The sequence below is a fragment of the Trachypithecus francoisi genome, unplaced genomic scaffold (assembly GCF_009764315.1).
Source record: "Trachypithecus francoisi isolate TF-2019V2 unplaced genomic scaffold, Tfra_2.0 Lachesis_group4, whole genome shotgun sequence".
Taxonomy (NCBI): Eukaryota; Metazoa; Chordata; class Mammalia; order Primates; family Cercopithecidae; genus Trachypithecus; species Trachypithecus francoisi.
The window spans coordinates 767435-794407 of NW_022681469.1; the positions used below are offsets into that span (position 1 = coordinate 767435).

The 26973-nt window shown below is 50.4% G+C and overlaps 2 protein-coding genes across 2 annotated transcripts in view; both read left to right on the forward strand.

Annotated features, from left to right (window-relative positions):
- Positions 1 to 280: 280 nt before the first annotated feature.
- Positions 281 to 968, forward strand: LOC117072675 (cysteinyl leukotriene receptor 2-like). Its single transcript, XM_033193043.1, has one exon. It carries the CDS (start codon positions 319 to 321, stop codon positions 826 to 828), a length of 510 nt encoding a protein of 169 aa, XP_033048934.1. The 5' UTR covers positions 281 to 318; the 3' UTR covers positions 829 to 968.
- Positions 969 to 3102: 2134 nt separating this feature from the next.
- Positions 3103 to 26973, forward strand: part of PTPRN2 (protein tyrosine phosphatase receptor type N2) — a 981520-nt gene continuing 957649 nt past the window's right edge. The window contains exon 1 of the mRNA XM_033192278.1: positions 3103 to 3366. Coding sequence (XP_033048169.1) covers positions 3255 to 3366 — 112 coding nt within the window. The 5' untranslated portion in view covers positions 3103 to 3254. The remainder of the gene's footprint in view (positions 3367 to 26973) is intronic.

Sequence of the window (26973 nt, forward strand, 5' to 3'; positions counted from 1 at the left end):
ACACAGACTTCTCTTACCACCTGTGTTAGGCCATTCTCACATGGCTATAAAGAAATACCCAAGGCTGGGTAATTTGTAAGAGAAGAGGCTTAATTGGCTCATGGTTCTGTAGGCTCATGGTTCATAAGCACGCTTCCCTTCAGGGCTGACTATTACCTTAGAGGCTCCAACTGGGTATTTGGAGACCTGACCTGCAGGATTATGTCTTATTCCTTGTATGTCAACATGTACAGCAGTATTTATTTCCTGACCGTGCGTTTCCTGGCAACTGTTCACCCCTTTCGGCTTCTGCATGTCACCAGCATCAGGAGTGCCTGGATGCTATGTGGGATCATATGGATCCTTACCATGGCTTCCTCAGTAATACTCCTCAACAATGGCTCTGAGCAGAAGGGCAGTGTCATATCATGCTTAGAGCTGAATCTCTACAAAATTACTAAGCTGCAGACCATGAACTATATTGCCTTGGTGATGGGCTTCCTGCTGCCGTTTTTCACACTCAACATCTGTTATCTGCTGGTCATTCGGGCTCTGTTAAAAGTGGAGGTCCCAGAATCTGGGCTGCAGGTTTCTCACAGGAAGGCACTGACCACCATCATCATCACCTTGATCATCTTCTTCTTGTGTTTCCTGCCCTATCACACACTGAGGACCCTCCACTTGGTAACATGGAAAGTGCGTATATGCGAAGACAGGCTGCATAAAGCTGTGGTTATCACACTGGCCTTGGCGGCAGCCAATACATGCTTCAATCCTCTGCTCTATTACTTTGCTGGGGAGAATTTTAAGGACAGACTAAGGTCTGCACTCCGAAAAGGCCATCCATAGAAGGCAAAGACAAAGCATGGTTTCCCTGTTAGTGTGTGATTGAGAAAGGAAACAAAAGTATAAGCAGTTCTTAGACGAGACCTGTTCTTGTATCGTTGTGTCCATCTTCATTCATGCATAGTCTCCAAATGACTTTGTATTTACATCACTCCCAACAACTGTTGATTCTTAATATTTAGTTGTATTATATTTAGCGGTACCGGAAGCATGGTGGCATCTGCTTCTGGGGAGGCCTCAGGGAGCTTCTGATCATGGCAGGAGGCAAAGGGAGAGCAGGCATGTCACATAGGGAGGATGGGAGAGACAGGAAGAGAGAGAGGGAGAGGGACAGAGGGACAGAGAGGGGGACGGAGGGAGAGAGAGGGGGAGGGAGAGAGAGAGAGGGAGAGGGGAAGAGACCGAGAGGGAGAGAGAAGGAGAGGCGGAGGGAGGGAGAGGGAGAGAGTTAGGGAGAGACACAGGGAGAGGGAGAGAGGGAGAGACACAGGGAGAGGTATCACACAGCTTTAAATGACCAGAACAGGAAGTCGGGGAGCTCACTCATCACTAAGGGGGTGGCCTAAGCTGTTCATGAGGGATCCTCCACCATGCTGCCATAGCCTCCCACCAGACCCCACCTCCAACTCCAACGCTGGGGATTACAATTCAACAGGAGATTTGGGCAGGACAAATGTCCAAACTGTATCACCACCAAGCCCACATTTGGGGTGCGCCCTGTGGTTTGTGGGCTGCTGTAGTTCAGTGAGGCGGACAGCCTTTTTCCTGGATGGATTTTGTTGGGGGAGTCTCATTTGTTTTGAGGCAAGCGCTGCTGTGTTAAAAATTAGAGTCCAGGCTACTAAAAATAATGAGCCAGAAGCAGCCCCATCTGTCCAGTCCCTGCTACCATCCTCCCCACTAGTGGCTGTTTTTGTAGGATCCGCAGGTTGACACACGGACCTGACTTTGCAGGAGGGAAGGGCTGTCTGGGAGCCACTGTGAGCTCTGTGCTGCCGCATTCTGCGAGAGGTGCTTTCTACCGGGAGGTGGTCCCCTGGGCGTCTGGGCGTGAAGGATAAACGGACCACCCACCACCCACTCCGGGCACAGGTGACTGAAGGAGGGCTGTGACAAAGAAAGGAGCTGCCTTCTTGAAGGATGGGAGGGTGAGCGGCCCCAGCAAGGAGATGATGGAGGTCTGAGGACAGAGGTGTCCGTGAGGAGGAGACTTAGGTCAGCCCCAATATCCAACTCTGAATTGCAGATGGCTGGGCTACAATGGAACTCCCTCGCTGCCACCCCAATTCCCATTCACGGTCCACAGGTGCCAGCCTTGCCCAGGCTGGTAAGGGACTTGGAAGGCATGGCTGTGGGAACTGGGCAGGGAAGGAGAAAACCCACAGGGCGCTGAGCAGATGTCCTTGGAATGAGAACGTGGTGGGGAGGCACGCGGGAGGGCTCAGGCCTCTCTGTCCAAGGCAGAAGCAGGTGGGGAGGTTGGGGGCCCAGGTGGGGTCACCAGGACAGGGACCTGGCAGGGGGTGGCCCTGGGGTAGGGTGTGAGGGAAGTGGGCTGTGGAAAAGCGCAGCCTGCCTCCCACTCAGAGGCCCCTACTGGCCCCTTTGTCTTAGGACCTCTTGGAAGTGGCGCTGTCTCCTGAGGAGGACCCCGATGTCCCCCAGGACCCCGGGCGGGACGGCGGTGAGGAGACGGGGCCTGCAAGAGGCCTCACCCTGCTGTGCCCCAGAGCCCGCCTGGCCCCAGCCCACACCCCAGACCCTCCGGGAGCTTTCCTGGGACCGAGCCCGGGCGCCGCCCGCGCTGCAGGGGAGGCCGACTGGGTTCACCTCTGCGCGACCCGATGCGCGAGTGGCCTGTTACGTTTAAATTAAATAAACGATTGGAAGGCGTTAATTCGACGCGCGTGGGGCCCCGCGGGTAGAGGCCGCCTGCCCAGGTCGCCAGCAGAGTAGGTTCGGCTTAGCCCCAGCCGTCCCCGGGGACAGTGCGACCCCCAGCACCGGGCCGGGAGGGGCGCGGCGGCAGGCGGGAAGGGGATCGGAGGGCCAGGCGGGCGGCAGGAATGCAGCTGGGAGGCGACGCGCGGGGGCGGACGGGGCGTTCCGAGCGGGGAGGGGCGCGAGCCGGGGCGGGGGAGGCCAGGGCCGGGCGTGGGGCTCGGGCCGCGGCGCGGGCGGGAGGGGGCGTGGCCGGGGCGTGGTCTGAAGGCGGACGCACGTCCGGGGGTGGGGCCCTGCAGGCGGGGGCGGGGCCGGGGCGGGGCCGGGCGCTGTCCGGTGCTGAAGCTCAGCCCGGCGTCGCCGCAAGAGCGCCAGAGGCGCGGCGGGAGGAGCTGGCGGCGCGCGCCTCGTTGGGCCCAGACTCGGCCGCCTCCCGCCGCCTCCCGCGCGGCCATGGACTGAGAGCCGCCGGCCAGGCCGCGGGGATGGGGCCGCCGCTCCCACTGCTGCTGCTGCTACTGCTGCTGCTGCCGCCACGCGTCCTGCCTGCCGCCCCCTCGTCTGTCCCCCACGGCCGGCAGTTCCCGGGGCGCCTGGGTGAGTGGGGGGCACGGGGGGAGGGTCGCCTCTGAATGAGTTGGGGGCGTTGTGAGGGGCGCCTCCGTGAGGGGGTCGGGGGGAGGGGCGTCTCAGTGAGGGGGTGGGGGGAGGGGCGGCGCCTCAATGAGGGGGCATGCAGGGAGGGCGCCTCAATAAATGAGTGGGGGCGTTGGGGGAGGGGCGCCTCTAAGTGAGAGGTTCTGGGGGAGGGGCGCCTCAATGAATGAGTGGGGGGCGTGGGGGGAGGGGCGCCTCAATGAATGAGTGGGGGGCGTGGGGGGAGGGGCGCCTCGGTGAGTGACGGGGCGGAGGGGAGGGGCGCCTCAGTGAGTGAGTGGGGAGCGCGCCTTGGCGAGCGGGTGGGGGCTCCGGGGGTCTCGGGTTCCAGCGCGACACCCTCAGGCTCTGGGTCGCAAGTCCCCGGCCGCGGGTCGCGCGCCTCTCTGTCCTCACTGGCGGCTTGGAGGGCTCGCGCCCCTGCCTCAGTTTCCTCCCCGGCGCGGCCTTCTGCCCCTCCGCCGGCTCCTGGGCCTCACGCCCCCAGCCCCGCCACTCGGCACCCCCTGGTCCTGGAGCGCGCGGCCCTGGTCCGGCGTGGGTGCGCCCCCCGCTCGTGTTCGCGCCGCGTGTGCCGCGAGGGCTGGGCCTCTGATGTCCCGCTGCGCTCGCTTCTACCTGCGTCCCCCGCACGCCCCGCGGGCAGCGCCGCCGAAATCAGAGGACATTTTTCCTCCGTGGCAGCCGCGGGAGGAAAGGGAGGGCGGCAGCTTCACGGCAGCGAGGGAGTGGAAGCCGCTCCTTTCCCAGGCGGACGCCCCTGTTTTAAACCCATAAAACCTCCAGTCCCCGGCACCTCCTTCCCTGCTAATCTTGTTTATTAAGAAGATTTACCATAAAGCCAATGTTTCCAGGCGGCTTCAGGGCCAGAATTACACATGACAGGTTAGGATAATCGGTGTTCACGGGGCGCAGAAGCAGACGCAGGCGGGGACGGAGGGGGCTCAGCGCGGCTGGGCTCCGGCACCTTCCTCCCGGCCTCAAGGCCCTTCTGGTCTCCAGTAGTGCTTTATTGTCAGAATCCCAAACAAACAAAAACTGCAGAGAACCAGGTATCTTGACACAGTCTCCCTGGACTCCTGAGTTGACGCTTCCCTCCCTCAAGCCAGAGTCCCCTGAATTCCTCCCTTGTCTTGAGGTCTCCTCACACTCCCTAACCTGTTTGTCTGCGTTAGAGGGAACACATGCGCTGGGAAAGGAGGTCCTTGCCCACCTGCCTTGGAGTCCTGGGAGGGAGTGTCTATGCTGGTCCTGCACGTCTGGGATGTTGCCCAGTCACTGTGCCCCCAGGGCCCGCGTGAAGCCCTCACCCTTCCATGCTGGAGCACGGGTGAGTCCTGCACAGGAGGCTTGGGGGCCGTGCTCGCTCTGCCTCCTCCTGGTGCCTTGCCCCCTATCAGCAAAGAAGGTACAGCTGTGCCCCAGTCGCCTCTTGCTGGGGTTGTATTCCTTCCTCCATTTGGCTTGACCTGGCCAGTCACCTCATGGGAGAGTTGTTTGCTCTGAGGCCAAGTGCCGCCCTTTACCTACACATGAAGCACACGTGGGCGTGGAGTGGGCGTGGAGTGTCCCGGGGAAGGCCGGTCATTATGGTGTGAGCTGGAGGCTGGTCCTTGACTGCTTTCCTTGCCATTGCAATGGCCAGTTCACAGCATTCTTCCAAAATCACAGAGAAAGTCAGAAAGGTGGGGGGTAGCTGATCAAGGAAGCAAGGGAAAACTCAAAGATGGAAGTGCACGAAGAGAGGAAAGCTGCTAAACTGAATGACAATGACCAATGCAGCAGTGTTATTTTGGCTAAGAGCAAAGTTGACTCATAATTAAAACTGGTTCCATGTTTCCCTCGGCTCTGATCACGGTGTCACTGGTAACAGAAGGCTGTGTCATAAGGAGACTTACGGACACACTCATTTTGTGGCAAAACATTAAGGATGCAGACATCGTTCGAACTGTTTCGAGGACTCCAGGTGAAAAGCATCACCTACATTCTCACGTAATTGGAAACTGCCCCAGTGATACAGACAAACAGTGAGATGTATGTGTTGTCTTCCCATTGCAGGAGCCACCTTGGGGCAGAATGTGGCCATGTGTCAGCTACCTATGTCCTCTCCACCTTGTACCCTCCTCACTCAGTGTTGCTGCCATTTTGTCAGAACACAATCCACAGAGAATGCAAGGAGAAGCTTGCTTACTTGTGCGAGACAGGTGCTGCCATTTGTCTTTCTCTCCTGTCTGGATCTTGTTTGGCAGTGGTCACGCCAACTACGTTGTTCCAAATAATGAGGCTCGATTAAAGATGCACAGAGCGGCCTTAAATCTGGCCCAGCTGTGCCATTTGTAATCTATTTATTTATTTACCTATTAACATTCAACTTCAGGTTGAGGCCTCCAGAACACATGTGGTTCAAGGAGATCCAAGTTTTTGCTTCTCTGTTACATCAAAAAGCCTTGTAGGTTAGAACTAGTGGTTGACGTTAACAAGACCTAAAGACCAATTCTTTTTATATAGGATGCCTTGTCTTGAGCAAGAGGCAGGGACCCTTCTCATGTAGACAGTGAAGGAGCTCTTGGTGAAACCCAGGGTCGATAACTACCGTCTCTGAGTTTATTCTCGTGGCCTTGAGCCTCACTCCACGATGCTGACTTATTTTCCAGAACAGCTGTTGGCAGCACCTTGTGGTAGTGGAAGCCTCACTGCTTCCTCTCTTAAAGGACATTCTTTTCCCCTGATTTATTTAGTTTCCTGCCCTCCCATCACCCACTCTGCCTGTTCCTTTCTGGTCGGAAGGGCTCCCTTATGGCATTAATTAATTATCTGTGAGACCATTATCGAAGCTGAGCACAGGGGAACATGGCATCCTTTCTAGTGACACGATTCAGCTTTGCTTGTAGCCAAAGTAACATTGCTGTGCTATGCAGGGCTGTTCAGACAGCCTAATGGTCTTTTCTTCGTATGCTTCAGTCTTTGAGTTTTCCTCCCCACCGGCCCGCCTTTCTCTGTGATTTCCGGGCATCCTTTGTGCAGGTCTCAGTGCTTTTTCCTTAAGTTTAACTTGAACATAAGCCCTTTGTTAAGGGCTTTACGCTGTTCTTCAGTTACATGGAGGCTGACTTGTGAACCTGCTCAGGTAGCCCCTATGTTTAGGGGGGCAGTTTTCTAAAGGCCCCCACTTCCTTTTGCTAAAGAAGTACAGCTTTCATTTGCCAATGATAGAGTCAGCCTTTCATGCAGATTTTGCTTGGAGAATCCAGATTCAGAACCAGTGGGCGCACCTGGCTGTGAAGACAGGAGATTGTTCATTTTGCTCCTTTGTTTTGGCCTTCCGATTTGCCTACACAGACTTTTCATTCACCAGGGAGCCCACACAGAGCTGAGAGGCAGAGCCATCAGAGCAGGACTCTGCTGGCTTTGTGAAGGAGATGGCATGATTGTTTATTTTTAAATCAAAGGATCCTTACTGCCACAAAAGTACAAATCTATCTTTACTTCTTGGGGTCCGGAGCCTTTAATTCCGTTTGGTTGGATGGTAATGAGCAACCTGCCCCTTCCCCCAAGAAGAGCCTGCTCCTTGCACGTCTGTGAGCTTCTCTGCTTGTTGTTCCCTGTCTCTCCTGCTCGGTCTCCATCAGCCTAAGGGCTGATGTTCTGGGCAGAAGGAATGAGGTATGTTGTGAACCCTAGACTTCTGGAAGAAGGAGGTGCCAGACAATGGGCTCACTCATGAAGCTAGATTCAGGAAGCGGGATATGGGGTGTCAGGCTCAGAAGGGATGGGCAGGGAATGGAAGAGCTTTTAAAATGACTTATCAGTGCTGAGCTTAGCTGTGTGTTTCAGCATCTGGCAGCTCTTCTTCCAAGCTGATTTGTTTTTGTACCTGGTGATCAAGGTCAGTGGTGTCCGCCAGGGAGGTGAGGGTGGGCAATCACTTTGTCATGGTCCTCTCTCTGCTTTACTCCGAGATGGTGTTGGGGCCCGTCCTGACACACAGTGGGAATCTCTGTGTGCCATGAAACGCCCGCATGTAGGGTCTCCAGCTTCCTGTGAAGAATAGGGCTGTCGACACAGGGTGCACAGGACCAAGTTTAGGTGGTGCAGCCTGAGGCCCCATCTTCTGATGAGCTCTGTGGTAACGCTGATGCTTTTATGTGACCATCATTTCTGCATTCTGGGTTTGTTTTGTCCCAGCGTTCATGCAGTATTACCTAACTTTTGGATGCAGTTACTCATCGACTTTTCTTTAGATTTTGAAAGTGAGGAATATGGGACTAGGAAGGGAAGTGAAGCCGCAAGGAGACACAGGGGTCAGCTAAGCTGTCATTCTCATTAAGAAAGTTCCACTCAATGCACCTGGCTTTGCGGGTGAGCCATGGCCACTGCCTCTTGGAGGGTTACTTTAGAATTTCAAATTCCTTATGAAAAAGTGTTTGCAGCCAAATGTGGCCCAAACTAATAATAGCTCCCTGGCACTGGGTGACACATTCCTTAAGATATGCCTGGGTATGTACAAATATTACTAGTTTTAGGACTTTTTCTTTTTTTAAGATGGAGTCTCACTTTGTCACCCAGGCTGGAGTACCATGGTGCAATCATGGCTCACTGCAGCCTGGAATTCCTGCGCTCAAGCAATCCACCCGTCTTAGCCTCCTGAGTAGCTGGGACTACAGGTACACACCTCTGCACCAGGCTAATTAAAAAAAAGTTTTGTCTTAGTTTGGGTTCACGAATAAATATAATAACTAAAAAATGGGCAAAAAAATTAAAAATGATTAATTTTTTTTTTAAGAGATGGGGGTCTCGCTGTGTTGCCCAGGCTGGTCTTGAACTCCTGACCTCAAGTGATCCTCCTGCCTCAGCCTCTCAAAGTGCTGGGATTACATGCATAGCCATTGTGCACGACCAGGTTTAAGGATTCTTTGTGCGTGGAGAGGTGAAGAAAAAGCTTAAGAAATGGCAGAAAGGGTTTTCATCCAGCCGAATCCCAAGAGACGGAGGCCAGATGAGCCTCGGCTGACTAAGAACCTCTCTTATCTTTCCTGACACGATGTTCCACTTCTCAGAGAAAGCAAACAGCTACATTCATGGCAGATAACCCTCCACACCACATAAAAGCACCTGGCAGCACTTTCCACATTAGTTTAAGTTGACCTTCATAAATGTAGACCCAGCTGGACTTGTTTTTTAATCGTAGTTGATAGAAGGCCAGAAAACCTGAGAAGCAGAAAACAGTCAATCCACTTTTTCACTGCTTGGAAACTGTGGAAACAGAGTGTGTTGAAAGAAGGGCATTTTTTTCTTTTAATTCCTGTTATCTCTAAGAACTCTGCCACAGTCACTATTTAAATACCTAGAACAGGAAGTAAAAATGGGTGAGGCTCCCTTGGAAACACCTGCTTCTGCACATTTTAAATACCTTTTTTGTTTGTCACTCTGCCTCACGAGGCTGGTAAGTGGGTGACTCTTGCAGGCGACTGGAAAACTGGACCTCGGATTACCGAGCTGCATTTGTCTTGAATGGCTTCTGTGTGTGCAACATAAAGAAACGAGAGATGATGAGTGTTTGGTGACAGTTACTCAGTGTTAACTCTCATCTCTGGAGGTGGTAAGAGGGCATTTCACTTCCTTTGTTTTTGTCTGTTCCCTCCAATAGTTCTAACTGGGATTCGGAAAACCAAGGACGTTCCCGGGTAGTGCCAGGACTAGGACTGTCTCTGGTGAGAGTCATTCGAGGCCATGGCAGGTGGCAGGGGATGAACTAATAGTTACAAAACCGATTCTGGAGCTTTTTAAAAAAATTTAATTTTGCCGGGCGCGGTGGCTCAAGCCTGTAATCCCAGCACTTTGGGAGGCCGAGACGGGCGGATCATGAGGTCAGGAGATCGAGACCCTCCTGGCTAACACGGTGAAACCCCGTCTCTACTAAAAATACAAAAACTAGCCGGGCGAGGTGGCGGGCGCCTGTAGTCCCAGCTACTCGGGAGGCTGAGGCAGGAGAATGGCGTAAACCCGGGAGGCGGAGCTTGCAGTGAGCTGAGATCCGCCACTGCACTCCAGCCGGGGCGACAGAGCGAGACTCCGCCTCAAAAAAAAAAAAAAAAAAAAAAAAAAAAAAAAAAAAAATTTAATTTTAACTTATCATAAAGTAAAATGGACTTTCCTTTTTTGGTGTCCTGTGTTACATATAGATTCAGGTGGCCACCTCCTCTGTCAGGGTACTGATCATTCCATCACCCCCAAAACTTCCCAGTGTGCTCCCTTCACAGTGACAGCCTCTCCCATCCCTGTAACTCTGGGTACCCCCAAATCTTGAACCCCTGAGCCTTCCATGTGCACTGACATGTATTCCCCAGAATAACCCATATAGATATTTCTGTCCTCAGTTTACAGACAGAAAGACTGAGGCTTGGAGTGGTTGAGGAATGTACCACAGGACACCAGGTGGGTAGTCCTGGAATGGGATCCTAGGTCTCTGGAGCCTCCTTTCTCTCCCAGTGGTCATCCCAGGATGGGCTGAAGATTCTCCGTACTGTCAGAACACGTCTCTCTGGCTGTACAGAACAAGGACATCCGTCTCGTTCTTACAGGAGTGGGGACCATTTCACTTGTCAAACTGCCTTTGTCTGAGGAGTTTCTCAACCTTAGGCCGTGGAGATTTTAAAGTGCTCTTTGGCACCAGCAGGGGATTGATTGTCTGAGTTGGGTTTTGTTTTGGGTGTCAAATATCTGGTGTGCCTCTCTGAGGGAATTTTGATGTTTGGAAATGGACGACTTATTTTTGGAGACTTTTGGCCTTCCCATAATGGCAGGGAATGAAAATACCACCCGTAGGATTCACTGCTTGATAGTCCATAAAAATTTTGTGTTCAGAATGCTTTCTGGGCTTCCGTCAGGTTTTTAAAAGTGTGGTGACACAAACACCAAAGAAGCGAGCTCTCATCTCACACTTGTCATAACAAAAACCCACTTCAGAATAAGGGATGAGAGAGGGATTACTTTCCTAAGAACATTTATTTAAGAATAGGTTCTGTTTAGGTTTGATGTTTAGAGTGGCAAGCAGGCAGGGGGGTGGTTCAGGGACTCCCTATTCTTTTCTGAACTATGCTGGTGGAAGGAAAGAGTAGAAATTTCTATCATGTGAGGTGGGCGTGCTGTCGCCACGTGGTTCTGAAAGCTCATTTGGAAAAGGCTTCTGATGCAGTGTTCGGTATACAGCACAAAGGACGTGTTTGGAATGGTTTGGCGGAAGGAATTTTCAGAAGGAAGGCTGACCTGGTTTCCGAAGGAAAGGACTTCATATTAATTGTGCAAGTGGATTCTGATTCCAAATGTGAAATACATTCAACTTGTAAACGGATGGAGCTGCTAATAAAATTGGCAATCAGAGGCCGTGATTTTAATCCAGCTCAAAGCAGAAGTTAATCTGTGGTACAATTTGAGGCTGACCCCACAATGTGTACATTCTCTGAAACAGCCACTCTTCTTGCGGACTGCGCACACCAGCGCAAGCTCCATTTCTTAGCCTGAGGCAGGGGATGGACTGTGCGTGAAGCAGCGGCAGGAACTGCTGTCTGATGACTTCCCACCTCAGGTCCGTTTTGTCCCTCAAAGGACATCTCTTTTACCAAGAGTTCTTGAATCTCTTGCTCTGCTTTGCCTGAAAACAGGCCAAGGTTGAGATCATTGGACTTCCATCTGATTTGAGTGTTGTGTGCTGAGATACAGCTGTGGTTAGAGCTGCTGTGGAAGGCACAGCCATCAGTTCCTGTGGAGCGGCGCCCATTCTTGTGGTGGAAGCCTTGTGGCATCTATATGTCTGCTTTGTTATGCTGTTATGGTCCTTGATTCTATGAAATAGCCAACATGAAACTATGATCAGTTAAGGTAACAGAAATCGGGCTTTTTCACTGAAATGGAAAGAGGATTCCAGCAGAGTCAGAAACTGCAGGTGATTTCTGTAAATATGGTAGGGAATATGTGGATACGTTTCAAGAGCACACATTAAATGACAGCACTGCTTCCATGCAGTGTGTTGACAGGTTGAGAGGTCACCTTATCTTTCCAATCAGATAATCTTTACAGTTTGCACTTGCACTCATATTAGAAGTCAAGAGAAATAGAAGGACTTCACCTATAATCTCTCTGGATTTATAACTTGAGCAAAATATCTGATTCTTCATGTTTTTGAGAGGATTAGCTGAGATGAGTGGGAGAGTCCGTGGTAACCACAGAGTTTCTGATAAGTCCTAGTGGTTGTTATTTTTGGATGCTCCAGGTTTCTACAGTTAATGTTGGAGGTGGTGGCTGACAGGATGGAATGTTGTTATTGTTAGAAACAATATTACTTTAGAAAATCCAAGTCTCAGGTGAACTGACAACAGAGATTATTGCAAAAGCATTGCCATTATCTTTTAAAGAGTAATATCATTTATATTTCTTAATAGGCATATCCAAGCAGGTCACATCCATGAGGATGAGGCCGGATTTTGTTGTGATGATGAGAGTAACTAATGGTGAGAGCCCTTCGGAGTTTATTTCACATCATCCCTTTGATGACTGTAAAGCCCTTGAATAAAAGAAGTGAGACTTGGCCAGGCGTAGTGACTCAGGCCTATAATCCCAGCACTTTGGGAGGCTGAGGCAGGCAGATCATCTGAGGTCAGGAGTTGAAGACCAGCCTGGCCAACATGGCAAAACTCCGTCTCTACTAAAAATACAAAAATTAGCTGGATGTAGTGGCAGGTGCCTGTAATCCCAGCTACTTGGGAGGCTGAGGCAGGAGAATCACTTGAACCTGGAAGATGGAGGATGCAGTGAAATGAGATTGAGCCAGTGCACTCCAGCCTGGGCGACAGAGGGAGACTCTGTCTTAACAACAACAACAACAATAACAACAGCAACAACAACAACAACAACAATAACAACAGCAACAACAACAACAACAAGGAATGGGACTTAAGGGAATAGTAGACACTGGGAATGCCTAAACAGGGGAGGGAGGTAGGAGCCAAGGGTCAAAAAACTACTTATCAAGTACTGTATCCTCATTTGGGTGACAGGATCATTATAAACCGAACAGTTGGCATCACTCAATACACCCACGTAACAAACCTGCACATACATGTACCCTTTGAATCTATGATTTTTTTATTATTATTTTATTTTTTTTAATTATTTAATTTTAATTTTTTTTTTTTTTTTTTACAGAGACAGGGTCTGGCTCTGTAGCCCAGACTGGAGTGCAGTGGCATAGTCATAGTTCACTGTAGCCCCGAACTCCTGGGCTCAAGTGTTCCTCCCCACTCAGCCTCCTGAGTAGCTGATACTACAGGTATGTGCCACCATGCCTGGCTTAAACTCCTGGACTCAAGTGATCCTCCTTCCTTGTCCTCCCAAAGTGCTGAGATTATAGGCATGAGCCACTATGTCCAGGCCCTGGAATCTAAAAAAAAAAGGTGACTTAAATAATATTCATACAAATTTCTTACAAGTTTGAGTAGAAAGTATAATAAAAAGAGATAGTACATACCCTTTTCTAAGATATGCTAAAAACTTTCTTTTAAAATGTTTTCTTATGTAATATTTGATAAATGCAAAATTCAGAGCATGTTTTTTAGTATACTTGGCCTGTCTAGGTTGCACTGCTTTTAAGTGCCGGAATTTTGGTCTTGTCAACGAGCTTGCTGGGTGGGTGTTGTTCCATTTGCTCTTCTGAAGCAAGGTGAGTATCTGGCTGGCTTGCTTTGTCCTCTGGCCTGCAGGGTAAGGGTGGGCAGTTTTGCTGTGCTCATCTTCCTGGTCTGTGGGGATGGCAAGGGGAGAGGGAGGCAGCCGGGCAGTGCAGGGTCTACGTTAGGGCCCAGTGCAGTCTTCAGAGTTTGCACAGGGCCCTTTCCCTTACTCCATCCACTTAGGGTTGTGTCAGGTTCCCAAGGGGAGACCTGTGGGCTCTGGATGGGCCCTGTCCCTGTCATCACATCCCATACTTGGGGATCGCTTGCTCTGGTGGACTCTATTCCTCTGATCACGTCCTATCCTTTATCTGTCTGTTTTATCAGGTTACAACAGTCTTCCTCTTAGAGGAAATGAAGACAAGGTGAGTGCTCACTTTGCTGTTTGGACTTTCTTAGGAGCCCTCAGTGTTGTGCAGGCCCCATGCTGTTTGTGGCGTTTGAGAGGGTTGGGAGCCCTCGGTGTTGTGCAGGCCCCATGCTGTTTGTGGCATTTGAGAGGGTCGGGAGCCCTCGGTGTTGTGCAGGCCCCATGCTGTTTGTGGCGTTTGAGAGGGTTGGGAGCCCTCGGTGTTGTGCAGGCCCCATGTTGTTTGTGGTGTTTGGGAGGGTTGGGAGCCCTCAGTGTTGTGCAGGCCCCATGCTGTTTGTGGCATAGGGCAGGGTGGGGAGCCAGATACCCTGTGCATTTCCATCTTGCTCCAGAACCTCTGTCTTGACCACTGGCTCTCAGCCATGGCTCCTCATGCTGTGCTTCTGTGGGACCTCTGTGGTGTGTTCCTGTTCCTTACGTTCACTCAGATCAGCAGCATGTTACTCCCCAGAGGCCTCTGTGGGAAAGGTAGGCAGAGGTGCTTTAGGTGGCCCCTGTGTCCCATGGAAAGCCCTGGTAGTGCAGGCTGTGAGCTCTGGGGCTTGTCCCGAGAAGGCCCCTCATGTTTTCAGCCCTTTTTCTAGCTCACATTTGTGCCTGGAATGTGCTTTAAAAACGCTTTGAGGCAGAGTTGTGTGGAATAGAGAAACTGTGACTTCAGAAGCAGAACTTTACAGAGATGTTCGTTCTTGCAGAACCAGTGTGGCCTGAAAACGGCTTCTTCTGCATGAGGCTGGCAGGGTCGCTATGCAGGCAGCCTGGGCTGGCAGTGCCTGGCTGTGAGTGACTTGGTGTGTTTGCAGACACACAGCTCTGTCTGAGTGACCACACCAGGGGACACACCTCACCCAAGCCTGGGAGTTCCTGCTTGCTGCTTGTTTGGCGTAAGAGGCAGGCTCTTCCAGCGGGAAAAGTATTGACAGCACATGGAATGGGGATGTTGCAAACTCAGAGAACATTTTTTGTATTAGTTTTTCATTGCTGTGAGCTTAAGAAGAAGGAAGCATTTTGATCACTTGAAAATGAAACGTTTTTAAGTGGAAAATAAAACTAGCCGGGCGAGGTGGCGGGCGCCTGTAGTCCCAGCTACTCGGGAGGCTGAGGCAGGAGAATGGCGTGAACCCGGGAGGCGGAGCTTGCAGTGAGCTGAGATCCGGCCACTGCACTCCAGCCGGGGCGACAGAGCGAGACTCCGTCTCAAAAAATAAAATAAAATAAAATAAAGATTAGATTATTGGTTTAGTTTTCTATAAAACAATCTACTTGTTTTTAAATTTTTATTATAATTTCTAGTAATACTGAAATTATTATTGGTTATATCTATGTTGTCTCTTTGTAGTTCTCAAGATGTAGTTCTCAAGGGATGTGTTGATTTAGTGCCCTTCTGAGAAAATAAAAGGGTGCAATTGTGCGAAAAATTTGGATACTTATGTAGATATGCCTCTTGTGTCCTCCACAGGTTCTGGGGGGGGGGGGGGCGGTGAAATATAGATGTAAAACCTGGCTGGGTACATTGGCTCATGCCTGTAAACCAAGCACTTTGGGAGGCTGAGGCAGGAGGATCAACTGAGGCCAGGAGTTTGAGACCAGCCTGGGCAACACAGTGAGACTCTGTCTCTACAAAAAAATGTAAAAAATTAGCTGGGCCTGGTGGCACACGCCTGTGGTCTCACTTACTCGGGAGGCTGAGACAGGAGGATCACTTGAGTCCAGGAGTTTGAGGCTACAGTGAGCGGTGATAAAAAGTAAAATCCATCTTATGGGGCTAGCCAACTACATTATTGATGATATCAGTCAATAGTAAATGTTAAAAAGTGACACGTTTGGTTTATTGGTACTTTTAAAGAATATGTAAGATTTGTTTAATGATTTAATATTTTTCATAGCACTCTGAAAGAATGTGAGATATTCAGGGTAAGTTTAAAATCAAGCACTATGAAAAAAAAGAAGGTCCCAGATTGTTACAGGTGATTTCACATAAGATAACATGTTTGACAAAGATTGTAGATAAAATGAGTACTAACTCCAAAATCAAAGCCTCATTTTGAAAGATTCTACCATGTGTGAGTATATTGTTAGCATGTTCCAAATGTTGAAATAGTTCTTCTAGACTATTAAAAGATGCTACTTTCCTGTGTAAAATAAATGACAAAAGGGAAGAAAAATATGTCCTTTGAAGAAAGGATGGAAGTCTGTTTTAGTTTGCAGCCTGAAGGAGAAGAGGATGAGTAGTCTGGTGGTGGCCACTTCTGCTGTGTAAATCAGTGGCTCTCACCTGGTGCCTCTGCTGCTTGGACTAGGTGGATGGCAGACAGCGACGCTGTTCCACATCCTGCAGTAGGCAGGACACTCCATGGAGCCACCCACCCAGTGTGCCAGCGAGGCCTGTCCAGCAGCCTGATGCATGTGGAGGAAGCTGCCGGGCATGCAGTCCTCACATGTAAGAGAGGAAGAATTTGGCTTAAATTATGGCAGAACAAACTTTAAAAGAAAGAAGTATTGGCCCCTTCCGTGCCACCTTCCAGTTCTGGCTAGAGTAACTGCCACAACTGGAAATCTGATCCTATCACTCTTCTGCCAGAGCTGCCCCTCACATAACCTTAGGAACAAAGCCCAAGCCCTGGGCAGGGCTCTTGGGCCCTCCCTGGCAGGAGGCTTCTGCCTCATCCCCCTTGCGGCCCCTCCTCTCTAAGGCTCACCAAGTGGTGTCTCAGTGTCTGATGGCGCCACCAACAGAAATGTGCATTTATTTACCAGATACATATTCTTACTTATAAGTTATATATATGCTCTACTGAACTCATTGTATGTTTATTATAAAAAATTCAACACAAATTTAAGAGAATGAGAAGTTAAACATCACTAATGATTAAAATATTTTGCTGAAGATACAAAAACTTCTTTGCATTCACTAAAATTTTTATTAATGTGATTAATAACATTTTAGATACTTAGTTGTTAAATGTATTTAATCTGGAGAGCTTCAATCTATGGTTATTTGCTGTCTCGATGCACAATATGTGTTGAGAACAGTGCTCATCACTACTGAAAATATGCATAAATCTATAATTGAGACAGTCCGAAGGATGATTTTTAATCTTTCTGGTTGCCTTCTTGTGGGTCTAATTGTGAGGCTTTCCACTTCAAAACGTGTCTAAAGAAGAGCTCCCATTGGAAGTACAGATTTTCTTGTATTTATGTTATTAACAATCCACAATTCCTTTCTAAGAATCTTTTCAAATCTCTGGATTACGTTTAGTTAAAATGGGTCACCTAATCCATAAATCTCTTCACAGGCCCATGGAAACTGCAGCATAGTTTGAGAATGGCACAAGGGGGCCCACTCTTCTGGCACCAGACCCCAAAAGGCCATTTGCTGTGGGGTCTTGTGGGGCTCTAGCATTAGCCCATATGTCAAGCTTAATATTCAGGAACATCTAAGAGTGGGCATATCTCAATATATATGTTCAGTAATTTTTGCTGAATAAATGAATATATCAGTTACAGACTCTCAGAGCTGGAAGAGTCCCTGGTCCAGTTTCATCGATTCATAAGTAACTTCTACATAAGTACATTCAGACCCAGGCACGGAGAGTGACTTGCTGTTGACACCTTCCTGGACAGAGACCCAAGCTCTTGGTTGGCTGGTCTTCAAGGAAAGAACCCTAGAGACATGAAGCTGTGGTGAGCACTGGCAGTCAGAAAGGAGAAGTGGTCATTCCTGCAGACCACTTCTAGCTCTGTTACTCTAGGATTGGATTGAAGATCCCTATGCTCACTCTTTATTTTTAAAATTGGTGCCAACGAATGACTTTTCACAGGTAACAGAATCTTTTTCTGAAAATTGCTTAACTTTATCTAAAACTCTATTCTGGCCTCCTCAGCATCCAAAGTTGATGTTTTCTGCACTTCTAGGAAGCAGATTCCCTTTCCCATCCCCCCTCCATTTCTCTGAACATCTTGAGTTGTTTAGCTGGGTATAAAGTGTTAGTGACATACAAAGAAATGTTGATGTTCAGATGGGGCATCTGTACCAGAGGATGATCATTAATTCTCATTAAGTATTTTTATAAAAGTAAAATGAAGGAAGAAAATACATTACTGTGTGCCTCAGAAGAATCTTGTCCATTCATCATGCATCATGCTAATTACTCTTTTAAATTTAGATTCTTAGTCTAAGAACATTTCAAAATGAATTAACAACTATTCTTCAGCTTAGAAAATGTCATGGAGTGAGATTTATTTATTTAGTTGGAATAAAATGTAAATCATTCAGAAAGTATAAACTCATACTTGCAAGCTTACTATACTTTCAAAATCAGTGGGCTGATAATATGTACTATGGTCTCATCTTTATTTAGAAACTGCTGTTCCTATATCAGCTAATCATTTTCCACTGAAGAACAAAGTGTAAGGCAATTTCAGTGGCAAAGATCTCTGAGTGCTGTGTCCAGTAGTGGTGGACAAAGGGAGTCAATGACCCTGGCACTGAGAACAGATCTGGACAAAATGTATGAAATATATGAAGGATCACAGTGATGAGTCAGAGGGCAGAGACCCAGGAGAAGGGCAGGGATGTGGCACTTAGGGTAACTGTTTTCCAGGGTGTTAGCTGGTCCTGATCAGGAGCCTCGGAGAGCTATTGGTCAGGGGTCCCTGGTATACCTCAGAGACTTAAGTTAGGACCCAGCAGGCTGCACCCAGAAAGGGTTCAGCAGACAGCTGTCTTTGTGGGCACAGAGCTGGCTCAGTGCCCTGGTGGGTCAGAGCTGTCAGGGCTGCTGGAATCCTCAGCCGCCACATGGGGCAAAGTGGATCTTCTCTGGAGGAGGTAGCATAACTAGAGCCTCAAGTTAACCCCACAGTTGTTCACATCACTACCCAGTACCAAACTAAACAGCATTTTGAGGGGAATTCATATGTTTATCCTTTTCAGGTTCCTCTATCTCACTGTGAATGAAGAGGATCAGGTTTCCACCCAACCAGACAATTAGCCAGACAGAGAAACCTCTTTTCAGAACATTGTACTGAATACCTACTATGTGCTAGTTGTTGGACTTGCAAGCACGAGCAAGACAGAGTCCCTGCCCTCCAGAACCTTCCCTGCTTTCCCGAAGCTCCTGAACCTTTTCTGCCTTCTAGAACCTTTCCTGCCTTTTAGAACCTTCTGTGCCTCCAGCAGCTCACTAGGACTTTTCTGTTTCCAGTGCATTCCTAGTGCTTGTCTTATAGTAGAATTTCATTAGGTTAATTCGCTTAATAACTCTAGAGAATTTTCCATGTCGTATACACTGTTCTTGGCTTGGGAAATTCTTTTTTTTTTTTTTTTTTGAGATGGAGTCTCGCTCTGCCGCCCAGGCTGGAGTGCAGTGGCGCGATCTCGGCTCGCTGCAAGCTCCGCCTCCCGGGTTCCCGCCATTCTCCCGCCTCAGCCTCCGAGTAGCTGGGACTACAGGCGCCCGCCACCGCGCCCGGGTAGTTTTTTGTATTTTTTTAGTAGAGACGGGGTTTCACCGTGTTCGCCAGGAGGGTCTCGATCTCCTGACCTCGTGATCCGCCTGCCTCGGCCTCCCAAAGTGCTGGGATTACAGGCTTGAGCCACCGCGCCCGGCCGGGAAATTCTTATTCATCTCCATGTGTGATAAGACTTTGGTGAATAAATGCACCATTTTTATTCCATGGATATTTATTTTGTTGTGTTTCCTAATTTTTGCCAAGAAATGGAAACAGCAGCAATGAAATTGGCTCTTATCTTTTTGGATCCTTAAGAATTAGGTGCGGCTGGGCGCGGTGGCTCAAGCCTGTAATCCCAGCACTTTGGGAGGCCGAGACGGGCGGATCACAAGGTCAGGAGATCGAGACCATCCTGGCTAATACGGTGAAACCCCGTCTGTACTAAAGAATACAAAAAACTAGCCGGGCGACGAGGCGGGCGCCTGTAGTCCCAGCTACTTGGGAGGCGGAGGCAGGAGAATGGCGTGAACCTGGGAGGCGGAGCTTGCAGTGAGCTGAGATCCGGCCACCGCACTCCAGCCTGGGCGACAGAGCCAGACTCCGTCTCAAAAAAAAAAAAAAAAAAAGAATTAAGTGCTTTTTTTTTTTTTCAGTTGGAGTCTCACTCTGTTACCCAGGCTGGAGTGCAGTGGTGTGATCTGGGCTCACTGCAACCTCTGCCTTCTAGGTTCAAGCGATTCTCCTGCCTCAGCCTCCCAAGTAGCTGGGATTACAGGTGCCCACTACCACATTTGGCTAATTTTTGTATTTTTTAAGTAGAGATGGGGTTTCGCCAGGCTGGTCTCGAACTCCTGACCTCAGGTGATCCACTCACCTCAGCCTCCCAAAGTGCTGGGATTACAGGCCTGAGCCACTGTGCGGGCCAGAAATTGATGCTTTTCATCAAGTGTGCCAACAAACGGCATAATTAAAAAAGCAAAAACAAAACCAAAAAAATTCCAAGCCCTGCGACAGGGCTTGGAAATAAAATGACATAAAATGAGATAAAACAGAATGGATTAAAAACTGAAGAGGCACCAGGTGGAGTGTTGGGTGCAGATCCAGCCAGTGCGTCAGCCGTGGCGGCGGCTGCTGGGAAGGCTCCTGTGTGTGCCTTTGCCATCCGGGCCCCGGCTTTGCTCTGCAGGGGTGGGCTTCTGAGCGGTGGAAGGCCAAAGATAACCAGGTCCACGCACGTTTGTGTCTTTCCACGATGTCGGGCTTTGATGGATGCTTTTAGTCTCAGTCACAGAAGCCATGAGCTCCACGGAGTTCCTGAGGAGGCGGTTCTCCTTGGTGCTTCCTGGTCAGGCCGTGGTGGGAGACGGTGGCTCCCAGGCTCAAGCCTCGCCGCGGGCTCTCAGTGTTGCGAACCGTTTCCAGCCGTGTGCGTAGCCAGTGTACACGTTACAGCGGAAACATTCCACAGCGAGCCAGGTAACATTTCGTATGAAGGAGCCGGGGTGGGAGAGCGGGCTAGCAGGCCCCTGGGGGGCACGGAGGACACAGGGAGAGTCTTCAGTGGCAGAGCCGGCCGGGGGTCAGGACCCACCACGCGCAGACGCGTCAGTTGAGGGGTCGGAGCTGCCGAAGCCGCTTTCTCCTGGTGCAGAGTCCGCCTGTGAGGACGATGGTGGGAGAGGGTGCTCGAGGGCGCTCGGTTCTGGCCTGATCTGGTTGGACGCCGCTTTTATTATGTATTAATTTATTTATTCAGCAAAACACCTGGTCCCGGTTGGCAGCGCGCCCTGGAGTGTGGGGTGGAGGCCTCTGAGGGCGTCCCTTACACCCAGGCGCGCTGCTCAGGGCGAGGACCGAGGGCCCCGGGCCAAGGAGCGGCCTCCAGGAGGACACGGAGCCCGGCACCGCGGGCTCTGGCTGCGCTCTCCCTGCCTGGCTGCCCGGGTCGCCCGCGGGGGTTGGAGTCGGCTCCGCCTAGAGCCTGGGGCCCGGCCTCCGCCCGACGCGGCGGCTCTGAGGGAGCCCGGAGGCGGCTTCTCGGGGCTTCCCCCTGCCTGGGGTAAACGCGTGGAGGACGCGCCGGAGGGAACGCGAGGGAGGAAAGGCCTGGCGGCCTCGGCGTGTGGGCTCTGGGCTCCCCTGCCTGCGAGCCGCACCCGCTGGCCAGCGCGCGGGGCTGAGGGAGGGCGGGAGAGCGCCGCCCAGCGCTCCTGTCAGTCAGGCGGCCTCGCGCCCCGCGTTCCTGTCTGGTCGCCTCGCGCCCCGCGTTCCTGTCAGTCAGGCGGCCTCGCGCCCCGCGTTCCCGTCAGTCAGGCGGCCTCGCGCCCCGCGTTCCCGTCAGTCAGGCGGCCTCGCGCCCCGCGTTCCTGTCAGTCAGGCGGCCTCGCGCCCCGCGTTCCTGTCTGGTCGCCTCGTGCCCCGCGTTCCTGTCAGGCGGCCTCGCGCCCCGCGTTCCTGTCAGGCGGCCTCGCGCCCCGCGTTCCTGTCAGGCGGCCTCGCGTCCCGCGTTCCTGTCAGGCGCCCTTGCGCCCCGAGTTCTTTCTGGGCAGCCTTGTGCCCCGCGCTCCTGTCAGTGGCGCCCACGAGGCCGCTGAGAGCTGCTGCCTCCCCGTCCCCTCTTCCTGGTGAGGGGCCCAGCAGGACCCTGAGAGCAGGACCCTGAGAACGGGACCCCTCGGCCCCACAGCCTGGCTTGCGCGAACTCCTCGGCTTCCTCCGCTGTGACGCCCCGGGGAGGGTCTCTGGGAGTCTCGTCAGCCCGGGCAGGAGCATCTGGGTCTGGCCCTCGTCCTGTGAGGCCCACGCCTGATCTTTTTCGAGGTCGCTCAGTGGTGATCGAGTTCTGGGAATTCCGTCCACACTACCTGGTTTACAACTCAAAGCCGGTGCCTTCGCTCAGGGACCCAGGGGCCTACCTGGGCCAGGGGCCTCCACGGGCACGGCCAGCGCCAGCCAACCCGTGCAAACGCTGCAGAGATGCATTCTTACTGTCAGATGTATTCCCCTTAAAATACCTAAATTCCTGAGATTTCAGATACATACATGTACAGTTAGTTATATGTGTTTTGAAACACAGTCTTGCTCTGTCGCCCAGGCTGGAGTGCAGCCAAATGGTCACAGCTCACTGTAGCCTCCCACGCCTGGGCTCCAGCGATTCTCCTGTCTCAGCCTCCCCAGGAGCGGGGACCACGGGCCTACTCCCTCTCACCTCCTTAATTTTTGTATTTTTTGTAGAGATGAGGTCTCACTATGTTGACCAGACTGTCCTCAAACTCCTGGGCTCAAGTGTTCCTCCCACCTTGACCTCCTGAAGTGTTGGGATTACAGGTGTGAACTCCTGTGCCTGGAGGAATATTTTTAAATGTTATTTTTAAAAGAAGTGTGATAGGAAAGTTTTTTTTTTTTTTTTAATTTGAACATTTTTAGTTACAAAGATTTGGCAACTTTACATATAGGTTACCCCAATTTTTTAAAAAAGATTATTAGTCTGTGAAATTAAAAAGATAGAAAAAAATAGAAACCACTGTTTTAAAGAATATTTCTGTAAAGTGTGGTAGGTGAAAACTGTTTGCTCCAGGAGTACTTGTTTAGAGTATTTGTTATAAATCTCAGCTTTGTGTAATACAAGTCAGTCATATGATTTGCCCCAGTAGTTGAAGACCCTCTTTTCCCGCAGATTTCCTCAGTAGTTCCAAAAAAAGGAAATCTAGTCCAAGAGCTGTTTTTTTTTTCTTCTCCAAACCAAGGACTCCAGAAGGAAGCATGTGATATTCCTACCGTCTCTGGGAGTGACATGTAAAAGTTTGGTGTCGCTATATTGTGTGTGAATCTCCTTTCTCTGCATCTCAGTTTCTCCATCCTTGAAATGAGGAAGTTGAGCTAGATACTGTTTGCAGGTATGCAATTTAAAACATTATTATTACTATTAGACAGAGTCTCACTCTTGCCCAGGCTGGAGTGCAGTGGCATGATCTTGGCTCACTGCAACCTTTGCCTCCCAGGCTCAAGCGATTCTCCTGCCCCAGCCTCCTGAGTAGCTGGGACTACAGGCATGTACCACCACACTCAGCTAATTTTTATATTTTTAGTAGAGACAGGGTTTCACCATGTTGGCCAGGCTGGTCTTGAACTCCTGACCTCAAGCGATCTGCCTGCCTCAGCCTCCCAAAGTGTTGGGATTACAGATGTGAGCTACTGCGCCTGGGCAAAACAGTTTTTAATAAAGGAAAGAGTCTCAGCATCAGCTTCCGACTGTCCTTAGCCCACTGGTCATTTCTGTATCCAGGCCAGACTTGGAGTCGGGATGGCCCATGCCCCGTCTTGCACACCCGGGCAGCAAGGAAGGGTGGGATGAGGTCAGATGGGGGTGCCTCATTTGGTTTTCTCTGCCCCTCATCAGGTGTGGGGAGGTGCAGCCCCCAGTGCTCACTGGGCTTGACATTCTCTCCCCTTGCAGAACCCCTGACCATGCTGTCTGTACTCCTTTCTGCACGATGCCTGTACACCTTCAGCCCGCGTGCTCCTTGAGGACCATGTCCCTGCCCAAGACAGCTTTCCCCTGTGTTTCCAATCAGTTAATTAACTTGGCTGTTAATTGGGGACCTACTTGTGTTGTCCAGGGCCCAGCCTGGGCTCAGCACGTGGCAGGAACTTACTGAGTGGGAGCCGGAGGTCTGCATAGATCCTGCCGGGTCTCAGCCTTGACATTTCACGTCACTGTAATGAAAAGCCTTCCTAAAAATAAACTCTGATTGCATCATGTCTAATAGATTCTGTTTGGAGAGTGGAAAATGCAGTCGCAGGCATGGCTGGCCTCATCAGGCCTGTTTGTCACAGTGACAGAATGGCCAGTTCTCCAGCCCAGCAAACACTGGGATAAACACCATAAATATGTGGGAAGTGCACGCAGGTGTGTGCCAGGCAGGTGGCCCGTGAGGGCAACAGGGCTTCCTCTAGTGTTTGATCATTCCCACGTGTTCTGGCCTTTGTTAAGGATCAGCTACGTTAACAGGGACTTGTGAAAATGTAGATGCTTAAATTAGAAGCACAGGGAGCTGTTCTCCTTACCTTCCTCCCCTTAAGAAAAAATGATGAAGAAAATGAAAAATCTTTCCTCCTTTGGAGACTTTTATTTCTTTATTTTTTAAACTTTAACAATCTTTTTGCTGGGCATGGTGGCTCATGCCTATAATCTCAGCACTTTGGGAGGCCGAGGTGGGTGGATCACAAGGTCAGGAGTCTGAGACCAGCCTGGTCAACATGGTGAAACCATCTCTACTAAAAATACAAAAATTTGCTGGGCGTGATGGTGGCTGTCTATAATCCCAGCTACTTGGGAGACTGAGGCAGAAGAGTTGCTTGAACTCAGGAGGTGGAGGTTGCAGTGAGCAGAGATTGTGCCACTGCACTCCACCCTGGGCGACAGAGTGAGACTCTGTCTCAAACAAACAAAACAAAACAAAAAAAAACCCACTTTAACTATCTTTTATTACCAAACCCTGTGAAGGGTGGCTAATAGCAAAAACAGCATGTCTAACAAGATCCAGGATGGAGGTGCAGACTCACTTTGGAAACCTTTAAAGTAGGGAATTCAGAAATTCAGAAAGGACTCCAGTTTCAATTGTCCAGGGCTCCCTAGCCCTTTAAACGCCCAGTCACATGCAGAGTACCTTTTGTGCGGTGCTTGTGGTGGGATGCCTGGCCAAGGGCTGCCAAGTGCCCTCCATGGGGCCCGTTTGCCAAAGCTTGTCCTCGGGAGGCTACAGTCAGCTCTATGGCTGAGTCTCTCTGGAATTGCTCAGGAGCTAAAGCTTGGCCACTTCTTCTTTTTTTTTTTTTTTTAGACAAAGTTTTGCTCTTGTTGCCCAGGATGGAGTGCAATGGCGTGATCTCGGCTCACTGCAACTTCCACCTTCTAGGTTCAAGCAATTCTCCTGCCTCAGTCTCCTGAGTACCTGGGATAACAGGTACCCACCACCATGCCCGGTTAGTTTTTTGTGTTTTTTAGTAAAGACAGGGCTTCACCATGTTGGTGAGGCTGGTCTTGAACTCCTAACCTCAGGTGATCCACCCACCTTGGCCTCCCAAAATGCTGAGATTATAGGCGTGAGCCACTGCACCTGGCCAAGCTTGGCCACTTCTGATATCAGTGGATAAAACGAGTAATTTTATTGATCCTTAAAGTTATCAAAATTATCCATAATCTCAGGGAGATATTTTTAAAGGCAGAGAAATGGCTGACACAAAGGAAAATGTAGGTGTCCTAAATATTTAGGGGACAGTGTTGTGGGCTTAGTGTCAGGTGACCTGCGGAAAGTTCCTGAGAAGCTCCATGCCTCAGTTTCCTCATCAGAATATCTTGCATCTGGCAGAGACAATAGGCAGATCTGTGTGTGGAGATGTGAGACAGTCTCTAGACGTGCGCGTAACTACGGGAACAGTGCCAGCCTCCAAAGTTCCCAGGGGGCTTGCATGAGATGGTTTCTGCGTCTTGTGTGTAGAAAGTAAGTTGGAGTCATGAAGTAACAGGGGGCGATTCCTGGCCCCTTGGCGTGTGCCGTGCCTTTGCTCTTACACCTTCTTCCTGGGGGTTTTCCGGTGCTTTGACAGTTGTTGAGGCCTGCAGATCCTAGACTGGAAGTTTGCCGTCCGAGTTAAGAGTTCTCACCATTGAGCTGAGACCCTGTTTGGAATTCTGAGTAAAGTTGCTATTATGGGGACACGTCCACCTTTGTGCTCAGCAGAGGTGGTGTCCAGATGGCCTGTGGCACCCGGGTTGAGATGACCAGCCACAGCCCAGGGCTGGCTCTGTCTCACCTCTCAGGATGAGAGGTAATTTGCAAAATTCCCTTTGGTGTGATTGTATTTAAAAGCTGCATATTTAGTTCCATTCTGATAATCTATGTTTATGTAGCCACAAATATGCCTGTATAGATTGCAGCTCTAAAAGTCAAATACAGCCGGATCCTGATCCTCAGATCCAGTGCAGTGTGGACTGTGTCATGTTCCTGGGAACCTCATCGTTTGATAGAGCGGAAGCCCCCACCCTTGTTTGTTTCATCCTTGCTTCCCTCCACAATACAATTTTCTGAAAGGTGGCAGCAACCCTGGGCCCATGCATGGCTGGGATGACTTTTTAGAGTTTGTGTAAAGGTGTTACGTAGGACAGGGCCTGCGCAGGGTCTCCCTCGGGAGAATGCAACTCTCATTAAAGAGCAGGCGCACACCAAAGGGAAGGCACAGGCCTTGCACATTTCTCCTTAGATTTGCACACATTTCTCTTTAGCTCCCAGCAGGGCGTCTGTGACCCTTCATATTCCCAGCTGATGTGGGCCACAGAGCCATTTCCTGGGCTGAGAAGGGATCTGTGGTGTGCTGTGCTGAGCTGCCTGCCCTCTGGCCTTACCACTGGCATTCCTTGCCTGTGCTTTAAATAAACACGTGCGGGTGAAGCTGCCATGCTGAGGGAAAGGGTCTAGATGGAGCTGGAGGGTGCAGTGGAAGGTGAGGAGTGAAGCCAGGTATTCCTGGGGCATGAAGGGTGGGCAGGGGGCTTGGGGGCAGGGGGCTTGGGGGCTGAGGTCAGGGCCTGGCATGCACCCGCCTCCTCGCTCCCTGGCAGCTGCCCAGCCCCGTGCTGCTTCGTGTTGGTGCTGTGCTTCAGGAGCACTGGGATGGCAGCCGCACAGCTGGCCTTGCTGGTGTTGGTGAGGGGGGTGGTGCCTGGCAGCCTCATGTCCTGGTGGTGGAGGTGGGAATCAGCTCAGCTGCTCACAGGTCGGTTGGCTGTATCCATCACAAAATGTACAATTCTATTACCCCCAAATCCCACTTCTAGGAATTTTCCTTACAAACATACTTGCACACATGTGCAAAGATGTTTGCATAAGCATGTTCATTGATGCCTTTTTTGTCATAAAATAATACTCGTTTGAAACAACTTGATTTTTCGTAAACAAGAAGCTAGTTAAATTTATCATATTCACACCACAGAAT

Coding starts and splice junctions, on each gene's coding strand:
- LOC117072675 (XM_033193043.1), top strand. CDS start 319: ATGCTATGTGGGATCATATGGATCCTTACCATGGCTTCCTCAGTAATA.